The sequence below is a fragment of the Chaetura pelagica genome, unplaced genomic scaffold (assembly GCF_000747805.2).
Source record: "Chaetura pelagica isolate M959 unplaced genomic scaffold, ChaPel_1.0 scaffold69, whole genome shotgun sequence".
In the NCBI taxonomy this organism is placed as follows: domain Eukaryota; kingdom Metazoa; phylum Chordata; class Aves; order Apodiformes; family Apodidae; genus Chaetura; species Chaetura pelagica.
The window spans coordinates 11,072,389-11,096,272 of NW_009970724.1; the positions used below are offsets into that span (position 1 = coordinate 11,072,389).

Consider the following 23,884-nt stretch of genomic DNA (forward strand, 5'->3'; position numbering starts at 1 on the left):
GGCTGTATACCACATGTACAATTGCAGGTTTGGAAAAAGATCCAGTAGATTCATTGCAGCAAGTGTCTGTTCAGTTTTCAATCCGTCAGGAAACTCAGCAGAATTGTTGCTCATTGCTATCTGAGGGATTCCTCCCGTCAGAGATGGAATTTTGGACACTCCCAATTGATGAAAATCTGTAATCTGGGCTTAAAATCAAGCCCCACGTTGGGTGCCAATAAATTGTTGTCACCGTTTGACTCAGGTCCGACAACAATGCTCTCGATCCCCTCCACCCAACCCAGGCAGGGAAAGAGAGAGAGAAAAAGAGAGAGACTTGGATGGATTGAAAACTAAACTACACAGCTTTAATTAAAACACTAATGAATTATACAAGAAAATATATACAATTATATACAAATATATTCAGGAATGGGCAAAAAACCTCTCGCCTCCCCCCACCCCAGCAACTCCCACAGCACTTCCCTGAACTGGGAAGAGTCCCGAGGAATCCCGGAGCTGCTGCTGGAACAGAGCAGAGAGTTATGGGGGTCACGAGAGATCAAGGCTGAGGGTCGACGGTGATGGATGAACAGAGTCCTCCCCGGACGCTGGCCATGGACGGAAGAGAAGGGGAGAAGAAGAAGGAAGGAAGTTGTCTCCTGTGATCTCTGACCTTCCTCTGAGCTTACGTAGATATATGGAATGGAATATCTTTGGCCAATTTTGCTGTCCATCTAACTCAGCCTCCTACGGGGGGGTCACAGATCTCCCCATAGTGTCTGAGCCAGCAGAGTGCAGGTGCAGCCTTGAAGCCTCAGTAGTTAGAAAAACATTCCACTGTCTTATCAGCCTAGCAGAACACACTGTTGCTAGTTACAAGAAAGCTTACTGAAGGAAAAAAAAAAATCAGTAAAAAGAAAAATTGGCTTCATCCTGGCTCAAACCAGGACAGTTGCACTTGGTTTTGACTCTGATGTTGATTCACTTTGCAACTGTATGAGGATTATTGTATAAGTAGCTTGTTTATTCAAGTATGGATATTTTTTTTAATAGCTCAGATGATGCAAGTGTTTTTCTTGGTGGTTCAGATACAAAGAGCTTTATGTTCATATGAGTTTGTTCTGATGTCTTTTAAGCATTGTATTTTTTTGGTAATGTGAGCAGGAATTAAATCTGTACCAGAGAAAGCTCTGTATAGGAGATAATTAAACTGCAAAATTGAAGTGACACTGCAGAAATTTGTCACTGAAGAACTGGGCTCACTGTAATTGATAAGACACTTTTATTTGTTATGGAGATTAAAAATTGAGATTTGCTGAGTAGTTGTTACTTGGAGCTCTTGTTTATTTTTCAAGTCACTAATTTCAGGTATCTTTACAACAAGCTCCTAGCTTTTGGGCTAGAACAAAGCAGTATCTTAGCAAGTCTCTCTTTCATAGAGATGAGTTGCAGAGACTATAATAAGGAATGATTCAGTCAAAGCAGATGGTTCATGCCTTGAAAAAACACACCTCTAACATCGAGGAGGCCTTGTAGGGAAAATTATTTTTTGAGTTTGAAAAGCACAGCTTCTTTGCTCTCCATGTGAGAAATGCAGAAATGGAACATTTGTAAAAGGGTTTTTCTTGCAACACTTCTTTATTTCATTGTGGTCTGCCTTGGGTATGGCCAGTACCTAATGCTACAAGTGTTATAAGCGTGATCTTGGAATTCTGTTCTGTAGTCTCTTTGATGCTAGTCAGTGTAAGATAAGGCTCACAGGCTGCCATTATTATTCAGGTGACTGTTCCCTTGTTTTTCATAGACTAAGGAATTTTTTTTAATTGTGATTATGAAGACTACACTTACACTTGTTTAAATTTAAGCAGATTGTTGTGTTTTTTGACTAGGATGATCTTCTTTCAAAATCAGACTTAAGATTTCAGCATCCAGATTTTTGTTGGCAAGTTCTAAAAGTCTTCAGTTTAAATTTCTTTTTTTTAATTCATTCTTCTTGTGTTCTCCTGGGCATTTTTTTACCAAGTTGTTTCCTGAACTCGTATAGCTGTTTTTTCATTTACATGATCCTCTTCAAGTACTCTGGCATTTTGATGGTCTTGAAGCACAGACAACAGAACTGGATGTGGTATTTTGCAAGTTGAAATCAACAATGTGTACTGTTCTGCAGTAAATATGGTTATGTGCATACTTGTGTAATTTGGGATTAAACTTGTGTTATTAAATTAACTATGGAAGCATCCTCATTTAGATACATTGTATTTGAGTACACAGTTTCTATCCTCTGGATGATTGATGTGTTCCTGTTCTAATGGAAGTTCTTGCATACATCCCATGTTGCTAGTGGTTCACTGACTTGCTTTTTTACCTAGGAATCACTTTACACCAAGTTTTTTAAGAGCTCATTAATTTATGGGTCATTAAAAAAAGCTGCAGATAAGAACAGGTTGACCTCTTGCTAGGCTTTCTCTTTATGCAGTTGAATCTCTTACAGCTGTGCCTATAATATAGAGAATGTTTATGCCATGTGGTGAACTGCATTGCAGACACAGTCTGCTGACACCTGATGGTAAATCCATGTGCCTCTGGCTACTTGGAGGTGTTAGCTTAGGTCTTGGAACAGCTGTGTTGGTGTTGCACCTGTGGTGACCCTTGTCTTTGTGACATCTGCAGGTATGAGCGCAGTGCTATGATAACTTGCTGCACTATTTCTGGTTCTAGAGCTAGTGTGGGCTTTTGTGTCAGTATTGGTCCTTGTACGCTCTTCTTTATCCTAGGAGACTATGCAAAAAAAAAACCCAAAACAAACAAACAAAAAAAACCCAACAACAAACCAAACCCTCAGAAACCACTAAATATCTCTGTTCAGCCGTGCTTATTCCTTCCATTTCATAATCATTACACACCTATGATTCCTGTCACCTTAATTACTTTCTACCTGAATGTCTGGTGGGTTTTGTGGTGGGGTTTTTTCCCCTGCTGGATCTTCCTTACTACTCAGAACCAAACCTAAAAAGAGATGTTTCCCTGTGGATGTCACCTGGCTTTTAGGAGGGGGAAGCTGTGACCTACACCCTTCAAGAGTTCAATAGGGAATTCCATTCTGCTGCTTTATAGGCATCCAGCTAAAATGGTTGGTTTTCATTTAAAGTTTGTTCAGAACAACTTCATCTGTTTCCTGCTTTGGTGGCTTTTTCTTGATCACTCTTCTGTCCTCTAAACTCATTTCTTCCACAGTCAAGTGTTTAATCTGAAACACTTGAGATTAATCTTGAAATGTATTTCAGTTAGCCTGAAATGGTTTGGTTTCTTAAGGTGACAAAGTTCAAACTTTGGCTAATGAAACTTCATAGTTCATTTCAGTCTGAACATGAGGCTGTCCTCTAGAACTAGTTACTACCAGTAACTGCTTTTTGATCTTCAGTTTTCAAGCCCTGCTGTTTCTAGAAAGAAAGAGTTGTGAACTTAATTTTTGTTAGACAACCAAAGGATTGGGACAATGAAACTTTAGGGACAAATTATTGCCATATTTAGTCTTAGCAAAATAAAGAACTTGGCGCTCTTGTCCATGGTTTTTTTGGTTTTTTTTAATGAGATTGTTGATAGAGCTCTGTGCTCTCAGGAGTACTATTGTTGCTTCCTTTCATTTATTGTAACTTCACCACACTATGTTAACTGTGGATGTGTGTGATCCCAATAGAAACAGGATACTGGAAACCTTGCTTTTTGCTGTGAAGTAATGTAGTTTCTTTTCGCTCTCGCATCATAGTTGGTTGTAGTAAGAACTATGTCCATTTTGGATAAATTCTGTATGTGTATGATTCATGCTAAAATACTAGCTGAAGGTTTGTGATTGGAAATTTGGAGACTAGCAGCAATAAATTAAAAAGAATCCAGTTTGGTGCTTTGGTAATGCCATCAGGGACTGGCTTCTCAGCTCAGGTAAAATGTAAAAAAACCAGATGTAAGCATAAAAGATGGCTATTGAGTGAAGGTATGTCATAGTCAAAACTACTTAAGTGTATTAATTGCTGTCCTCCTTTTATTTCAGGCAAAAGATAATATGATCTTAGAATTCCCTGTGTATTGAAACTTAATTTTCCAGCCTTGCCCTACTCATAGAAAGTATGAAGTTTCTGCATAGTGAATCAACATCAAAGACAAATGCTCATCTGATAATGTATAATTTCTGAAATAAAATGCTTGACAGCTACTATGCTTAAGTAGATTTTACGGTCTTGGAATGTTTGGCATAATTAACTCAAATTGTAAGTGGAAGACTTCAGTCTTTAACAGCCTAAAATATTTTGTCACAGATACATTTGTCAAAATTTTAGGAAACTTTCAGTTGATTGATTTGGGTTTTTGTACTGCAGACATTAAAGATTTTGTGACCAATTTTCCCCTCTGTGAAAACTCTTCCAAAGTATCAAGTTTGACAATGGATTTGAAAGTATTGCTTTTGTAAATATCTAGTGCCACCACTGTGGTGGTATTGATAGTCTTCAGCTGAATGGTTTTTGTGTTACTGCACTGGTTATTCACTGCATATAACAGCTATCTTTAAACCCAATTTTCTTTCTTAATTAGATGTGAGATACTACTTCACAAACTTACGTGGGGTCAATATTTAAATGCAACTTGTGTGAATACACTTGTCAAATTTCCTCATATGCTCAAATTATAAATCAAAATACAAGAACAAATACCTAACACTAGGGTTGTGTTGGTGAAAGATGCATCTGTGGGTATATCTACTCCAGGGGCTTGATTTGTCTCAGTGAAAAGCATGCCCCAGTACCACCAAATCCATAAGCTAGGAGGTTTTTTTTCCCAGTGCTTTTCTAAATTGCCTTCCCTAAGCTGACAAAACTGTTTTGTCATCATTTTTGTATCAGTGATCTGGTGAGGGTTTTTCTCCTGTGCTAGCAAAGCTATGTCTGACACTTAGACATGCACTGTATTCTGCCAGTGTGTAAAAGATTAAATGCTGTTTTTTTCATAATCAACATGTAACATATGGAACATGACACTTTTTTTTCCTGTTCTTTTCCAGTTTAGGTCTAATATCAGATTCTTTTCATATGTTTTTTGACTGTACTGCTTTATTGGCTGGATTAGCAGCTTCAGTTATTTCAAAATGGAGGTCAAACGATGCTTTCTCATATGGGTAAGAAACTTCAGGCTGTTACCTTAATGTACTTTAGTAAATGCCTAGGTAGTAATTTTTCACTGTACAAACAAAACCTTTTTCTGCAGAACATGGAAAAGCCAAGGTGAGTTATGTAAATCTTGAAGTAAATATCCCCCTAGAAATAGTAAAAATGTTAAGGCATTGCTTTTGAGGAGCAGGTTTATCATTTCTGAGGTCTCCCTGATCATATTTGTGGAAAAAGGCACACTCAAAGTTGCCCTGGATTGTCACATGTTCATGGCACCAGTAAAGTAAGAGCAGCTGCGTTGTGGGCTTGTCTTCACAGCACAGTGAGGTGCCTCACAGAGTATGTCTGCTGCCCCATGCCTTCTTTGGAGCAGAAATTTCCAATTGAATGAGCCAAGTCTCAATGGTGCTGCACCTGAGATGGTAAACCATGCTTCTCATAATCAGAAGGATTCAGCAGCTGTGGCTACCACAAACACGGATACTTAAGGCTGAGGTCTATCTTCCCACACCAACCTTCATGGATAGTAACACCTGCAGCTGCTTCTGTTTGAAGGGTGCTTGATTCCACTGCACATTGTAGTTGTGCCCTATGAAACAATACTGATATGATATTATTAATTGGTGATCCAGGTTAATTAACAGCAAATGGACTGTAACATGGGTTGCTGTATTCCCCGTAGCATTACTGACCTGAATGTCAGCATTTACCTTCAGCTCTTGCCTAAGCATGGATCATGTAGTTTGAAATGTAAGGAACCCTTTAATTAAGGTGGAAATTCCAGTGTGCCACCTTCTAGAAAGAATGTTTTGTATCACAAACTAATTGCAATGAAAACAGTGTCTGTATTAGTTACTATTCTGCATTTAAACAGCTGGTGTTCCATTTATTAGAGAACAGCCACAATTTATTAAGTCTGATGTTTGCTACATTGGAATTACATGTTATTCTAACCTGTCTGGCTTTTTATTAGAAAAATTTAGTAGCTGAAATAGTTAATTTCTACTAAGCCTCCCCCTACTGGATGGGGAGCAAATTAATGTATGGTTGTTTGATATTAAACAGAATATTACGTCAGCAGACTTAGATTACATCTTGCATATTTACTTTACATTGTGGCTTCCAAATACGCATTTGTACTATAACTTCCGTTGGAGATGATCTTATATGGGAAGATTTTGACATATTGTAAGTCTTCTTTCATCCAGATCAGTTAATGGCTGCTGTAGATGAGGTAATTTCTGTTCATAAATGCAACATAGTGGATTTACTATCTATAGTTTATATACTGCATCTTCCATTTAGCAAATCCTTGTGTAATACAACTGTTTGAGAACTAGAAGATTGTACTCCAATGTCTTAAGTTCACTTTTAGCTTTTAGCATTTAAATGAAGGTATTAATATCTACTGTTAATTTTTTGGTTTTTTTAGATATGTTCGAGCAGAAGTACTTGCTGGTTTTGTAAATGGTTTATTCCTCATCTTTACAGCATTCTTCATTTTTTCTGAGGGTGTTGAGGTAGGTATGTTACGAAGTCAATCGTACTATCAGTTGTCACATTTCTATTTGGAGAACATAATGGGGATAAAATTACTGAAATTTATAATTGGTTTAAAAGCTATTTCAGGTGATCCTAATCTATTCAAATTATAGCTTTTTCACTGTATCTGTAACTAGCTTCTCAAATAATGTATTTTGATGGCATGCTAATATTCTGAGACTTACCCTGTCCTTTTTTCAGACATGGAAGTATTTTATAGAGAGATCTTTAGTTCTCATTGGTAAGGACAAATGAGACTAAGAAAGAAAGGCCAAACTAGTAATTCAGAGGACAGAAGTTAGTAAAAAGAAATAGAAATATGTTCTGTGAAAAAGTTGGACTAACTCATTTAAAGAAAGAGCATTATCTTCCAAATCTTGAAGTGTGATATAAATGGCAAGTAGTAATAGCTTTAAGATTTACAGTGGCGCTTCTCTTGAATTTTTTTTACAAGATGGTTCAGGTGATAATTTCAATATTGTAGATCATTATCAAGGGTATCTGAAGTGAAGCAGGATTAAGAGTAAAATTAATATCTCATTTTGATCAGATTTCATTACTGCTTTTACATTTTAGTGGGTGATGCAGTATGCATTTTTTAGGCTTCTAGTTCTGCATGCATTCTCACAGTTCCGTTTTTTAATAGAGAACTGGGAAGAGCTTTCAGGAACCTACCTTTCATATAGATCAGCCTGTAAATATTTAAAAATCAGTTTAAACTGGGCTAAAATAGCCTAAAGGCTTGGGAAAACTTCATATCAACAGCAAAACTTACTAGAAAAATTATAAGCTACTACTGGAAGGGTGAGGGGTAATGTTGAAACATATGAATCCACAACAAACTTGAATGTTTTCATATGGTGTTGAGCCACATCCCACAGCATGATGACATCTTATGATAAATATTAGCTAGAATATCAGAGTATTCTACTATACTTTCACAGCTTTAATAATAAAGGTTCAACTTTAGATAGTAAGAATTAGGCTGTATACTCTCTCCAAAACTAAAAGTACTGAGTAATTTCTAATTATGTCTTTATATATGCCTGTTTGTATGAAAATGTTTCTGTATCTAAGCAGTTTTTTCAGTGCCTTTTAATAATGTAAAGATATTGTAAAACTTTGTATTTGCATCTTAGTGTGTTGTTCTCTTTTTTTTTTTTAGAGAGCACTTGAGCCTCCTGACGTGCATCATGAGAGACTTCTTCCTGTTTCTATCCTAGGATTCATTGTAAATCTTATAGGAATATTTGTTTTTCAACATGGAGGTCATGGACATTCACATGGCTCTGGTAGGATATCTACAGTTTTCAGTACTGTTTCCTTTCTTGGCACATGGTGTTCCAGGACCATATAATCCTTCAGTGAGAACTCCAGGATTACATTTTTGTCCTTTTAGTGGCAATTTTAGCCAAATGTATGTGTGGCTTGTTGCAATACTGACTTCTATGTTTTAGCACTAGCTCTGGTATGTCACTAGTGTACTTCTTGTGTTAATTTCCATTGAAGGTGTAGAGCTCCATAATCTGCTTTCTGGAACATGCAGTCTTCTGCATCTTGTTGGAAGACATTTACAGAATGCCTTTTGGGACAAAATAACACCGGAGTTAAGCTAGGTCTTGGCTGGAAAATTTACCAAACAGTGTCTGAACCAAATTTTTAAGTATGGGGTGATTCAGCTTCATGCATTTCTTAGCTTACTCTCTTTTAAATTTAAATGCAGAATTTATTTGCCTAAATACATCTGGTAATTTTATTTTTTTTCTGCAAAGATAATTGATATCTTTGAGCTTAACATACAAATTGATATGGACTGGTGGAAGAGAACAGTCTTGAGTCTTTAAGCAGCAATTTAAGCTTGAATTTTTAATGTGAACAATAGCCCATTTCTGGTTTCTTAAAACAATTATTTTGAATTGCTTGTATCTAATTATGTGTACATTTTTCAAATTTTACTAGAAGTTTAGCAAATTTTTTCTCAGAAGTAGGAACTTATGAAAGCACTGGACTTCTCAAATCAGCTATATATTTTGTATGGCTGCACAGTGTAGATTTACATGACAAATCACCTTGTGTTAAGTTTCTTAATTTATTTAAAGCCATGCCTTAAGATGACCTAAAAGATGAATAGGTTTCAAGTATCTTAGAAACAAATATATGCATACTTCTATTGAACACTTTAAATGTATTCTGTAATGGTGATTTTTTTATAGGGCATGAACACAGCCATTCTCTATTTAATGGGGGTCTCAGCCATGGACACAGTCACGGAGGTCATGGTCACAGCCATGAGCATAAACATGCCCATGGACACACTCATGATCATGGGCATAGTCATGGACACTCTCATGGTCAGAATTATTGTCATGGTAAGTACTTTGTTAATGTCACAGAACACTTGACTCAATTTAAATTTAATATTAATGAGTTTTTGAAAAAAAAGTGGGTGATGGCAGCTTGTTACGAGCAGACATGAAACTCGTTTCACTGAATGTGTGGTGTGCAGTGCCACTGCTGTGTTCTGTAAATAATTTTTCTAAATGCTGTTTCACTTGCAGTTAAGTTCAGTGTTAGTTTTTAAAGGTTTTGCTTTACCTGTACTTTTTGAATGTTCACTCTAGCACTTGAAAACTGATGTCATTATATTGCTATGTTTCAGTTTTGCATTAAAATCAATAGAGTTAAACTGCTTTCCTAGTGTTCTCCATTTGAATAATTTTACACATCAAGGTAATAGGAAAGATGAACAAGCAATTTTACTTTGAGTACTTGGGGACTCATATATGGTACTTGGATTGTGATCTCAAATGTAAGATTTTTCCTCATCTTGTGTAGTTGTAATCTGTTTTAAAGCTGGTTATGAAAAAGGTACCTGCTGTGTTAACAATGCTTGAATCTTTTCAGTAAAGGTAAATGATCTGTGAGGAGACATCCATGCAAAGTATTATCAGTAGCCTTCACTGTGGGAGAAGAGATAGTATGGTGTTACTACCTATCTGAAACCATGCAAATGAAAGCCTTAATGAATGCAAGGTTGTCAGTCCTTAATGCCTGAGCCATAAACCAGAATCTGAAGTGAATGAAAATGTGCACATTCAGAGTGGAGAATGGTGTGGTAACTCACAGGCAGGAGATGACAAAGACTATGAAGTATTTACTGATCCCTTCCTTGCTATTTTTAGCAGAAAATTAATGCTTGTTTTCCAAATGTTCTCCTGGAGTTTGTTTGAAAAGCAAGAACTCCCCAGTCCTGCCTCTTCCTTGCTCTCCCTATGTCCCCCACTCAAGTGAAAACAGCAAATGTAGCTATCTGTTTTGTGCCATTTGATATTAAAATCAACTTTTGCATAAATTATTATATCTCTTCACTTGAAGTAATTTGCTATCCCACAAAAAGTTTTTCTTAAAATACCTTTCTGGTGTGTTCCACAGAGGTGTTAATTTGCTTGGATGAGAGGATTTTTTTTACTTAATTCTGCCCTCTCCCAGCCTTATCAGTCTTGTTTTACAGTAGGTATAAATACTTAATTGAAGTATTTCTGATTAGCAAATGTATTTGACCTTGCTCTTCTTGCTTTGTTTGTTTGACTTGTATTCTTGAGGGGGCCTTATTTTGCCAAATACTAGGAAGGCCTTATTTCTTAGGTTGTTCTCATTAAAAAACAATTGTTGATTTTTTATAAATAAATACGTAAAATCTATTGTGTAAAGTGGCATTTTTATGAAAAATGTGGTTTAAGACTTAATTGCTGTGTTCATAAATGACAGCTAGAGTAAAAGCTAGTCATTGTGAACACCTTGTCTGAGAAATTTCAGAAAGGAAGACCAGATTGGAATATACCACGAGAGAGAGCCTTTGTGTAGGTTAATATGCTGATAATTGTCTTCGCAGATGACCATTCTCTTGAGGAGATGGCTGGATCCAGCAAACAGATTTTACAAGGTACAATTAGAATAAGTAGTATTTTATTTTATCGTGATTTGCCTGCCTGTTACTGTTTTTCCCACAGCTGTTTTAGGGGGCGCCTCTGGATAACATTTATCTTAGAGGAGCTATTTTATGAGGTCTCCTTCCACTTGTAAACAGAGTAGTGCCGTACCCTGTGCATGGTTAGGTGTTGAGACAGTCACTGAAGTCTGAATGTAATGCTGTGTCAACACAGTTTAAAAGGGAGATCCCAGAAGCTGGGGTTCAGCTTCTGTTACTGATGCTGAAAAAATCAAATAGTAAAAATCTATAAAAGAGCGGCTGAAAGAGAAACCCTAAGGACCCTAATTACAGTGTGTGCTCTGGAAAATGAAAAACAGTATTATTAAGATATAATGTATTTGAAAAGTGCAGAATTGTTAAAGGTACCTGAGCTTAAAACTTTCATCAAGCTCTGTTGCAGTTGGTTTAGACAAGATGGTAATTGCTTGAAGGAGTATTGCAGTCCATGATCTCCTGAGCATTGGTGTAAATAAATTGTTGATAATTTAGGCATCAGTTTTGAGCATTGATTACTTATTTTTTTAAGTTAGGCAGAGAAAATTATATCTTGTAAGAGGTAGTAATCACCTGGCACACCCAGACGTGCATACTATTTTCTGGCTTATTTGTAGCCCTTGAAAAGGAACATTTCTAACCTCTTCCAGAATTTGTAGTATACTGTACTATGAAATATGTATGTCAGAGCTCTGGTAGAAGTTTTTTGAAAGTTAGTCTGCATGAAAGGGACATTCAAATTGAAGCATATTAAAAATACTCAATTTTGTATACTTTAATTTTTCAATACTGTGGTGAGTTGGCTCTGGCTACCAACTAAGCACCCAGCATATGCTCCCTCATTCCTACTGTGGGACAAGGAAGAGAATTAGAAAAGTAAAAGCAAGAACTACTCTTGGATTGAGAAAAAGACATCTTAGGAAGTGAATGGGGAAAAAAACCCAACAAAACCAAAACTCAGGTGATGCAAAGATAAGAACTCACCACTTCCCACCAGTATATTAGTACCCAGCAGGTCTCTAAGCAACAGCTATTTTAGAAAGACAGCACCCCAATTTTATTGCCCACCCCAGCCTAGTGGCTGTGGGGACAGAGTGAGAAGCAGGTGGCCTTGATTCTGTGCAAGTGCCTTTTGGCAACAGTTAAACCACTGGTGTATTATCATCGCTGGGTTACTCACAAATCTAAAACACAGCATTGCACAGGCTGCTATGGAGAAAGCCATATTCCGTCCCAGCCAAACCCAGTACAAATGTAGACTTGGAAAAATCAATAAAGAGCTGATGTATAGTTGTGTTGTTTTTATGAGGGGGAATTGTCTTGAGTCTGGACAGCTGTATTTAAAAAGCTTCTTTCTGAATGACTGTTCCCAACATTGCCAGCAGAGAGCTCCAAAGGCTAAATTTTAGGTAGCTGCAAAGTGCTTGTTTCTTTGTCTTCTAAAGTAGCATGTTGTTCTTCAAAATAAGTGAAGTTGTTAATGTTTGCAGTATTGTTCTCAAAATAATTTGTCTTGGATTTATTTTCCAAAAAAATTGTACAAGGTGCTGTTGATGGAACATCAGCATCTTTCAAAGCTTCACAGAGCTGTTTCTGTTAACAGTCTTTGCATCTTACACAGTACTTACCATTTTCTGTAGGCATTAGGGAACATGTATTTCTTTACTGTAACATGATTGGGTAGTACCTAAGTTGGTAGCCATGCCATGAAATATGTTTTACTGCAAAATGCAGAAAATACTCTAAATTCAAATGCTGTATATTCTACAAATATGTTGAAATCCTGTGATTGCTTTTTGTGTTTGACTAAGAATTGGTGAAAAATTTAACAAGCATAAATCATGCTATCTAGTTCTTGCAAATCTTCTCCTTAAATTGTCTTTGAAACACTCCATTAGCTTTAAGAATGCCAAGTTGTAATTATATCAATTAATCTTTTGTAGGTGTATTTCTACACATTGTTGCAGACACACTTGGAAGTGTTGGTGTGATCATATCTGCTATATTGATGCAGAACTATGGTCTCATGATAGCAGATCCCATTTGTTCAATGCTTATAGCACTACTTATAGGTGTAAGGTAAGCACTGATATTGCTGATCTTTGGTAGCAATTTTCGTTAGTTACAGCAAAAATTACAGCTCAGAAGAAAAGGTTTGTGTCTTAAGAATTATTTGTAAGGTTTATTTTTCTTCCAAGAGTGTGATATGTTACCTCTGTTCTGTACAGCTGTTCTGGTGTGCTCTTAACATGAGCTGTCTTTGTTTTCCTTTTCTGCAGCTACAGCTTTTGGCCTTAAATCTGCATATTTTAGCCATTTGCATAATACTACAAAAATGTCTTTCAGGTTCAAACTGAACCTGAAGTATTCCTCTCTGTTATTTAGTACATGCTTATGTAAACCAATGTACTCCAGTAAATGGAGCAGAATGGCTTCAGGGCAGCAGAGTTGAGCCTGCTGGCACAGGTTGTGCCCTTGTCCTTGATAAATCAAAGCTGATAATTTTTATTTTTTTCTCTGCTGAGATCTTTTATATTTCTGAGACACCCTTATTCCTTTTAAGATCTGATGGAAATACTTAAAGTAGTTCTGGGCTTTCTGAGTTGTTGCTTACCAAGATCTCTGTAAATTAAGCTATTTGGTTTACACTGGACAAGCAGTCATGTCATTCAGTGATGCTCTTACTGAGGCTTTTTTTGGCTGTGGTTTCAATGGTGGCATAGGCCAGAGTGCCAGAACTCGACTTACAACCTAATAACTGAACACCTTTGTCTTTTCAGCAGTGGTGAATGTCATCTGGTTAACTGCAGCTACTTATGCTTGTGCTATATATAGCATCTTTACACCGTATGCATGGCAGCATTCACAGAACTATTGATGTGAATCTCCCTATTTGTCAGAGTAGGGAAACATACTTCAGACACTAAATATCCACAGAAATCTGTGCTAGAGATCACAATTAAATTACAACTTTATATACTGAGTATTTTGACTTAAACTTCCTGTAATTTTATAAAGGACAAATTATTCCTAACTAATTTTATTGCTGAAATCTCAAAATGGGAAAGAAAATGTGCAGGTTACCAAGGGGGAGGAAAACTATTGCTGAAGTAATAGCTGAGTAAAACACAGCCTGTGTTCATAGGAGAGGTGCTCCAGCCCTCTGATCATCTTTGTGACCCTCCTCTGGACTCATTCCAGCAGATCCATGTCCTCCTTGTGTCAGGGGCTCCAGAACTGGAAACTCCAGGGGGGTCTTACAGGAGCGGAGTAGAGGGGGAGAGTTGCTTCCCTTGACCTGCTGACCACACTGCTTTTGATGCAGCCCAGGGTACAGTTGGCTTTTTGGGCTGCAGGTGCACATTGCCAGCTCATGTCCATATTTTCATCCACCAGCATTCCTACGTCCTTCTTTTCAAGGCTGTTCTCAGTCCATTTTCCTCCTAACCTGTAATTGTGCTTGGGATTGCCCCAATCTATGTGCAGGACAAATTGTCCATTTCCTTTTTAATTATCTGTATAGGCCTCTGGTTCTACAATAAAGGTATTGGGTATTAAGTGATGAACCAGAGCAGGCAGTACTCTCCTTACCCAACAGCTGTTAGTGAAAGCAAAACCTGGAGCATGGATCCTCTGTATCTTTGAGTGCAATGAAGTTTTAAAATAAAGATGTTGAAATTTCAAAATCTGTATGTGACTGCTTTTGCTCTTGGCTGTCAACTTGCTATTTGGGAGGGAGACTTCTTTCCTAGGAGAATTACTTTTGATGTGTTTTTCTTTGAGCTCTTGTGCTGGCCTTTTGTCAAATGTTTTCAAATGTCAAGTTACCATATTGGATTAATACTTGCCTATAGTACAGGTGCTTTTCTGTCATCAGGAACCTATCCTAGGAAACACTTGTGAATATTGCAGATGGCTGTATGAGTGTAAATCTAAGGTCACGGTGGGAGAGTTGTTCAGACTTGAATCTTTTATGTTAATTTTTATGTAACGAGGATACATCATTCTGAGTGTTATTGTCTAGAAACCCTGTTGGTTGTATATGAAAATAAAGTATACATTAAGCAATTTTTTTTCATTAAGTTGTACATTTCCAATAAAGTACAAACTGGTAAATTGAGTTTTCAGTCATGTTGGTTGGTGCCTTTCTCTAAGGGAAGGATCCTCAGATCAGTCTAGATTACAGTGTCACTTTGGATATGTGTTTAGTCTAACTAGTTAGGAGGTGTTCGAGCTGGAACAAGCTTGCCAAGAGATGAATTAGGACAGAATTGTAGATGTACATTTAAGTACTTAGTATGATTTTTGTTGTTTGAGGGTTTAATGAAGCTTATTTTTTGCCTTTTTTTTCTGAAAAAAATGTTAGTATATTACTTATCCTGGTAGTGAGTTGGCTTCAGTCATGTATCCTCCAAGTTACTGCTTTTAATGGTCTGCATTTTGACTTGTGGTGGGCATTGGTAGGGAGGGTAGATTTGATCCATGTGTCCTTTTTTTCCAATATGTATTCTTTCAGGGATACTAACTTATCCAAAGAGTGATTAAAGTCAACATAAATCCTTATTCCTTTTTGTGGAACTAAGTCTAATAAGCTAGTAGTGTATCAAACCAGTTGCATGTGAGTGCAGAGGAAAATTATTGTTCTTTAATCCAAGATTTCTTGTGCCTAGATGAAATAACTCTTCGTTGGTTTCACGTTAACTGCCTGCTTCTAGGTTGGGCAGCTCTCTCCAATTTACTCAGGTCTTGCCTGTTCCTATTAGTGTATCTTCTGTTCAGTTTTATGACAGGATGGCAACAACATGCCAAAAAAAATAATAAAAATATCTGTCTAGGATGATTTAAAAACTTAGTGTTGCAATATAAAGCTGTACAGCCTCTAATTTATAACCTATTTTGTCTTGTGCAGATTGCACAAAGGGTTGAGCAACACCTCTTCAGAGAAGTCAAGCAGTGCTTTTAATTCAAATGGTTGAACCTTCTTGTAGACAACATCTCTAATTAGTGCAAATTGTCAACTACTGACAGAGTTGCTCTGTGTTGCTCCTGTGATCCTTCACTAAGCCTGCTCTAAGGTGATACATTCTCTGCCTAACTCCTTTTGAGTTAGTGCAGAACATTCTTGCTGCACCGTGAAAATCCAGTGTGGGATTCTTCTGAGGTTGTTTTCACTGACAAGTAAATATAGTTCAAAGAAACTGGGTAGCTGTTACTAGAGTATAGAGAGGTAAGATCAGTCTTTTCTCTTTAGTAGACAATTACTATCTACATCCCAGTAAAAGCCTGGCTTCAATAGGATTATATAGAGGTACTGTTAATACTTGTTACATCTCATGCTTTAAAATTTATCTTTTTGAAGGAAGAAAAATAGTCCACATATTACTGTTCTGATACAGAGGCAAAATCACAAAGTCAGATACTTTTCACTTCACAAATTTCATTATGCTATAGAAAATTTGTGTTTTCTTTATCTGTTAGGAAAAGGGCTTGGTAGTTTGTGGCTTCTCAATTGGAGGGCTGTATCCTGTAATCTTTAAAAACCTCTGCATCGTGAATCTACGGCCCATTCTGAAGGGTTAAGCTGGTGTGGTCATGGGGTTGTAGCTCTTGAGTGTTCCTGGATGCTACCACTAATATCTGGTGAATCTTTGATTACTTTCTATACTATCTCATGCAAGTTTCCATTTAGTTATAAAGCATAAATATGACATGTTTAAAATAGATTAGTCTGTTTTACTAGCATTTTATTTTTAATCTTTTTCGTTTTTTAAAAAAGCCATTTCATAGTTGTTCAGGTTGACACTCAAGTGTTTTTCCAAGGTGTTTTCCTCATAATTTAAAGTGCCTGAATCAATAAACAATTTCTCAAATCTCTAAACTGCTTTTAAAATTTTAAACTAAATGTTGATTTATTTGTAGCCTTAGGCTTCTAAGCTTTATTCGGAAATGTTGAAGCAATTTTAGCATTTCGATCAGCCATGTGAAATTAGTCATCAAGCAAAAGCCACAATTCCGGTATAAAGCAAGAAGTTTGTCTGAAACCACTATTAGAGCCACATGTTTCTAGAAAGGCACCATAGACTAAATACAATACTAGACTGGATAGAGCATGCAAACTACCTATTAAGTGGTCAAAGAAGTGAGGTCATTTACTTCAGTCATTTGGTAAAGTTGCTTCCATGGATTACGTAATTTTTACATGAAGTCTAGAGCAACTTGAACATGTGAGAGAGCTGTAGGGGATGAAATGCAATGTTTGGGGTATAGCCCATGTTGGGGCATAACAGTATAAAAAAAATGCTTTATTAAATGAAGTGCTGCATTCACCAAGATTCAGAAAGAATGCTCTACAGCAAAATCTCCCCCAAACTCACGGGCTTGTTGATGTTGTAAGTTAGTTCTAAGAAAGCTGACAATCTTGGCCCTGCAGGTGTGGGTGGTGGCAGAGAAAAAAAACCTAAACCTGGCTGCAGAATTTCAGCTATGGTATTTGAAGAAACGTAGCTGGTCTTCAGTTTTAGCTGTGGTGTTTGACCTTCAATAATATCTATCACAAGTATCTTACAGTTTTTGTAGTGCTGAGAGAACTAAATAAATTTCCTTCTCTGCTCTGACTGTATAAACTGTTCTTTACCCCAGAGTTGTTTCCAGTCTCGCTGTCCAAGATCACAATAATGCCAAAGTTTTGTTAGCTGTGTCTGCAAAAACAGTGACATAAATAGGATGGGACTGGAATGGAGGAGTATGAGCTGTAATCAAGCCATTTGTGGCAGGCTGGATTTATCAGACTTATGTCAATAGCTTGTATCTGTTTGAGCACCTTTTGCTTACTCTGTAACTGTGCAAAAGTGGTGTGCTGCTAACTCATTTTGCACACATTAGCTGCTTTTGCTATTATGGAGTTTTTAGAGAACATAAGTCAGTCCCAAGTCTTGCTGTGGTTTAGTGCCTCTTTCAAATTCTGTTGTCTTTTAAGAGAGTGTAGTATTTCAGATTGAAGGCTTGGTAATCAGAGATGATTTGCAAGTTGTCTGCTTTAGGAGCAAAGCTTACAGACTGCTTATGCATGAAAAATTTATCCAGTTGGTGAGAATTCAGCACTATTTATTTTAATCAGTAATCTTTTTGTAAATAGAAAAGGGGGGAAGTACCAGTGTAAAAGTTGCTGCAGAGACAATCACATGTGTTTTACACTAATGACTAATCAAAAAAAAAGGAAAGTTGTTCAAATTCTCTTAACCACATTTTCAGCCTGCTTGGTATGGTTGTCCTTCCTAGTGTTTTCTTCAGTCATATGAGAGGGAACTAATAGTTCAAGTGCCTCCTGGTGATTAAGTAATACTGTTTTTCACTTGGTGTTTGAGGAAAGGGCATATTATGTGGAGTTTTGGGTTTTAATTAAAGGTTTTATACTTCAGCAGTGTGCATGAAACAATGGAAAACCTGACATCAGAAAACTAGATTTTATAGTTTGTCTTGTTAGTTTGGCTTACAGTAAAAGCCTGCCTTGTGAGATGGTGTCCTTTTGGATGCAGAGATGCATGCAGGGGCTTCTGTGCTCTGACAGCATTTGTGATGTAATAAGACATAACTGCCACTGTTTTTGGGCTTTATCAGCTTTGCAAAAGGGAAATTTGTAGATGAACACTATCTAAAGTAGAGGAGGGAGGTGTGATCTAGGATGCAATTCAGCTTTCACCTACAGTATCAAGCCACATCCTGATTTATATCTATTCTTTGGACTTCTAAGATATCACTGTTTTGGTTAAACACTTTCAGCTTTAGATTTTTTGTGAAGTCTGGCTAAAAGCATAACGTGTGCAGCTTTTTTGCAAAAAAAACTTGCTCAGGAGGTTTCTCTCTTAAAAATTCAGTGTGGAGCCATTACAAAACCAGGACAGGTGAAATCTTGTCAGCAGGGAGACTTATCTTTTAAACTCTATCACCCACTCTAGGAGTGGAATGTCTTCCCTGTTCACCTTCTTGGATATTAGTTGATTTTGAGCTAATGGTTCCATTATGTGCTGCTTAAACCTGCATCTCATTTCCTGGCAAGGAGAGACAGTCCTTGGTGCTTGTATACAATCTGCTGAATGCATAGACTTAACTCTGGAAGGTAGGTTTCTTAGGCAGTGAGGTTCTCAGAAAGAAAGAAATCTTAATGTTAAATGCATCTTTAGCTGAAGAGCTCTTTAACTTGGGTTGTAACTTCCTCCTTTTCAATGTTCATCCTATTTGAGAATGAATCAACCAGTTTCATGGACCAACTCCTTTTTTGGAATGGGTTAACATGCCCAACCTGCTAGTTTTCAGTTTCCATAGGCTGTCTCTCCAAATCTCCTACTTGCCAACTAATTTCCATTCCATCAGATTTTGTATGTCGGTTTTACCAAATAAAGTGAATAATTGTGCAAATTAGACACTTAGATTTCTTTCAAGAATTCTGTTCCCTCTTAGTGGTATGTTGCAATGAAAAAGGCAAGCTCCTACATTCACTACCTCTTTAGTCGTTTCCCTGGGAAAAAATACGCAGCCTGTACGTGTGTTTTTTGAAGCTTTTGGATGCATGTGTTGGAGAGGCCTTGTTAAATTTATGGGGATAGAATCAGTGCTCAAGAATCCTGTATTCTGTTTGCATCCTGAACTTGTGTTTTGGTCTTTCAAGGTTTTTATTAAGAAGCAAACCAGCATTTTAAATAGTGAGTTAAACTGAAATCAATTCAGCAATTGAGTACTTTGGCAGCTCTGGCTCCCTTTGATGAAATGCTTGTGACATGGACATTATTTAGTGAGAAGAGTCCATTGATAAGAGAACCTTTTTCCCTAAACTTCTGTAATCCCCTGTCTGTACAATGTGACGCTCCAATTAAGCTTCCTTTAGAGAGATTGGCAGTTACTGCGTTGCTAAATGTTTAATTGTCTTGGTGACAGGTCTAGTTTTTGCTTGCCCCTAATTGCTTCTTCCTATTTCTAAACTGATTCCTCAGTAGCGGTGAAACTGTGTGTGGCCATGCGATGGAGTGATCAGGCAGTGAATTTGGCTGGAATAACCAGCGTGCCTGCAAGGAGACTTAATTTTAGGGAGGGTTTTTTTTTCCAGGCATTCCTTAGACAAGACTTATGCACCTTCTAACTCCCTCCCACACCAGCTAGGGGATTGGCCAGGGAGTGAGCTGAGCACTGGATGAGCCAGCACTGCTTCCATGTGCAGATGGAAACATCTCTAGAAAAATGGCAAGGAATGGCATGATTGTGCTGTTGGTGTGTGCAAATAGGCAGCTGGTCTAAGCACTATGTTCTATATCACTTTGTGACATTTTAAACAATGCTTCTGTGGCTTCCTTTAACAGACAGCCTAATTAATTTCTTACTAATGTTTTCTAGTTGCTTTTTATCCCCTCCTTCTTATGTATTCCAGCTGTGATGCCAATGCTCAATGCTGAAATTCAGCTTGCAGTTTCTGAAATAGATCATAAGTTTTGGTCTAGAGCTTTAGGTGGCTTATATTCTCTTGAAATTAGATTGTCAAATAAGTTTCAGTATTGGACTATAGATACTTGTCATCCTTTTTGAACTTTTAGGATGCTTTACTGAGCCAGACATGATGCACTACTCCTAAATAAAAAAAACAGATCATATTGAATACTTAATGAGAATATACATTTCTAGTGGTAGCTTCAGGGTGTGTACTTACTGGTCTCCTGGTTTTATTTACCAAGAAAAGGAATAATAAAAAATGGTATTAAGTGTAATCTTACTTGGCTGATTAAACAAGACCATTTGGCCAGGAGGGAACCTCTAATTGCTTCCATATGTTTAATCTTTGAGCTTGTATGAGACCCTATCCTTAGTTCACTCCAAGAATATGCTAAGTTGTCTTTTTCTGACAAAATAAACTTTGTTATAGCTGGACTGGTCCATACTAATTTTGTTTTATGATCTCCCCATTATTATCTTAGTTCCTAAGAAAAATATGCCTTAAGCCAAACACAAAAGCAAAAAACATTTCAGTTCCGTTTTTTTGTGGTTTGTTGTGAGTGATGGCCATTGAAGTAGGTTTTAGTTTTGAGCTATACTTACCAGCTGCTCTATCATAAAACTTTCAAGACAGTAAGAGGTTTCATCTCAAATTCCATTATTAAATTGTTATTCTTTCATGATTGTCCACCAGTTGCTTTTGTGGAAAATCTGAGGCAAAAGTAATTTTAGTTTTAGTAAGACACAATAGCAGTTTTGTCAGTCCTTTTATTTTCTGTACCAGGTTTTCATGGTAACTTTCTCAGCTTCTGGTGAAACAACTAAAGAAAAATTATTGAAGAGCATTAAGGAATGATATGTTCCTCTTTGTTTAGCATCTTTTGAAAATGTAATAGTAGCTAACTCCCTTTTTTTTATTTCCAGTATTGTTCCACTTTTGAAAGAATCCATTGGAATCTTGATGCAGCGAACACCTCCTTCCCTGGAAAATGCCCTGCCTCAGTGCTACCAGAGGGTGAGCTCCTAGGCTGTTTTAGCTTCAGATCAAGTTGCTGACTGAATCAGCCCCAACTGTGTGTATGAGGATATTTTGTGATGTTTTCCCGGTAATGCCCATGAAAGGTTCCTTAGATTGTACAAACAGAGGTACCAGTTTGATTCTTATCTTTCTGAAGTCCTAAATTGTATGTAGATTCAAGTCAGTTTATGTTTTAAAGATTGCCATGTTGGTTGAGAAGAATAGATCCTAAGGCTTTTCTTATCAAAGTATTTGATTCTGATACTAAGTGTGTAATGTTTCTCTGTTTTGTTTCATTTTTGTCTCTCTCAAAATCTAGTTCTTACTAAAGTGAGGTGGAGTAACATTGGAAGGGTATTTATAAGAGTACATAGATTACCCTGGATCTGACTTCTCTTAGTATTCCTGCTTAACTTGCCTATTACTGTGTCATGATCTGAACATTTGAAGGACCTTTGCAAAGCTGATACAAAGCACTTGTAGGAGTGCCATCTTGCCTTGGGAAGTTACAGGATTCTCATTGTCAGTGAAATATGTGTAGAACATAAATGCAGTAAGATATACATGAGACATACATACAATCTGTTCTCCCCTTCCTTAGAATGACTGAGATAGTAATAAGGAATTTAAGTGAAATATCACAAATTGCACAGTGACCTACAAGTAAAATAATGTGTTGGGTTTTAAAATATTTTCTGTAAAATAACATGATACAGCTAAACATTTTCTGAAATACATTTTTTTAATTTGCTTGTATTTAAAAAAATCCACATTTCTGGACCCTCTGTACTGATGTTTACGTAGGGACTTTGAAACTGTTAGTAGCTCCTGATGCTGATGGAAGGTGGATTTTAAGCCAAACTCACAATATTTTTACTCAGGTATGTTTCGAGAGTGGAAATCGTATCAGTGTAAATTTTCTGTCACATGGTGTGACATGGTCATTCTTAATAAGAAAAATTGTGTTTCTGCTGTTGGTATCAGTGTGTTCTGAAAAGCTGCTCTGCTCCAGCTGTATAGAACAGTTTTTAAATACTCAATAGTGCAGATGGAATTGTTGTACCTCTCTGAATTAGTGTTTCATGCCACTTAATGGAGATAAAAGCTGTAGTTGTCTGAGGTATATAAAATTAAGTTGAAACCCTGTATTGACCTATGAGGAACCAAGAAAATAGATGCAGCTTCTGACCACAGACTGGTCCTACCTGAATTCTTCACTGTGCTGGTGCTGTATTTGTCTTTCATTTCTCTAAGAATTCATGGTCTTTGCATATTTCATAGTTTTTGCTGTGGTGATTGCTAGTTAAAATGTAGCCATCAGTTGGCAGGTTGTATACAAACAGTGCATTTCCATTTAAAAACCCTACAGATTATAATTTTTATATAGATAGTGACAGCACTCTTAACTGATATGAAACACTGGAATTCTTGCCAACAGCTGAAATTATTGAAAGTTGATAGTTCTTGCCTTAAGATTAATATCTGAAAAGTTTCAGAAAAAAAATTCTGTTGCTTCTTTATACTTTCAGTCATTAAACATAAAATTCCTCTTGGCTGTGCCTATTCCAGTATAGCTACTGGATATGAATGGTTTACAAGTAGAGCCCAGAGTCTGTTAGAAAATTCTTCTCCAGCAAGAGAACATTCTGAATAATAAAGCTGGAAACTTACTGTCTTATACCATCCAGAGCTAAACATCCTGATTTTATTCTTGACATTGAAGCACTGCATTTAAAAAAAAAAAGTTTTTCCATAATGTTTTTTTTCTCTGCTTTTGAGAATGGAGAGTTCTGTAGCTAATAAGGAGACAAATATTCCTTCTGATCAGATTTATTTGATATTGTAAATAAAAAATGTTTGTCAACAGTTTAGTGCTTGCATAAATGTAGTTTTCAAAACTTTATACAGCACGGAGAGTCCTTGTGTGCTCAGATGCATCTTTCCCATGTTCTAAATGTTCTGTTGGTCTACTGCATTGGCAGCTTGTGTATGTGATGACCTACTGAATCGTTTATGCATCTGATAGGCACCCCTTTTATTTAACTGTTTAATAACAGTTTTAAAAACTTCAGACTGGATTTTTGTTTGGGTTTTTTATGCATCTTGCATACTCAGTTTGTGAGGGTTTCTGAGGAGAGAAATGCATTTATACAATTCACATACCTGTACCAAAAGTTATTTCAGTTTCTCATAATGTCATTAAATTTCCTATAGCCACTGTTGTTTCTTACTGAAATCCTAATTTAGAACCAATTCAAACAATAATTCTTGTGTTATGCTCTTGTATTTGCCTCCATTTTAAACTGACAGCTCTTGAAGCAGCTTATTTTTCAGGAAGTTGGACTTGTACAAAAGAAAGTTAGAACTGCCTTTTTGCAGCTTCATGTGTGACAGTTATTTAGGATGAATCAGTAAAGGTAATGTAGCAAAGCTAATAATATATAATCATGTTTGTGCACTGGGCTATGTGAAGAGCTGTATTCATAGAACGTGCTCAAAGTTTGTAGTTTCCAAATTGCCAGTACTGCAGTGAATGAAGTGCTAAATGTAGAAGATTAATTACAGAAAAACAGGAGTTTTTTGCAGGTAACTTACTGATGTGGACTGGTGTTCAGGACAGTTAAATTGCTTTGGCTTTACAGGGTTTTTTAACTACTCTTCTTTTTTCCACAGGCGGGAGTAAGACAGCTTTACGTACAGATTGATGTTGCAGCCGTGTAG

General features: G+C 36.9%; 1 protein-coding gene across 1 annotated transcript; it reads left to right on the forward strand.

Annotated features, from left to right (window-relative positions):
* The first annotated feature begins 143 nt into the window (after positions 1–143).
* SLC30A7 (solute carrier family 30 (zinc transporter), member 7) lies at positions 144–23,884 on the forward strand. The gene is given in 11 exon segments (XM_010006780.1): positions 144–178; positions 2,591–2,610; positions 5,041–5,149; positions 6,574–6,661; positions 7,849–7,975; positions 8,897–9,034; positions 10,576–10,626; positions 12,612–12,747; positions 21,070–21,194; positions 21,929–22,044; positions 23,837–23,884. Coding segments are annotated over 11 exon segments (993 nt in total).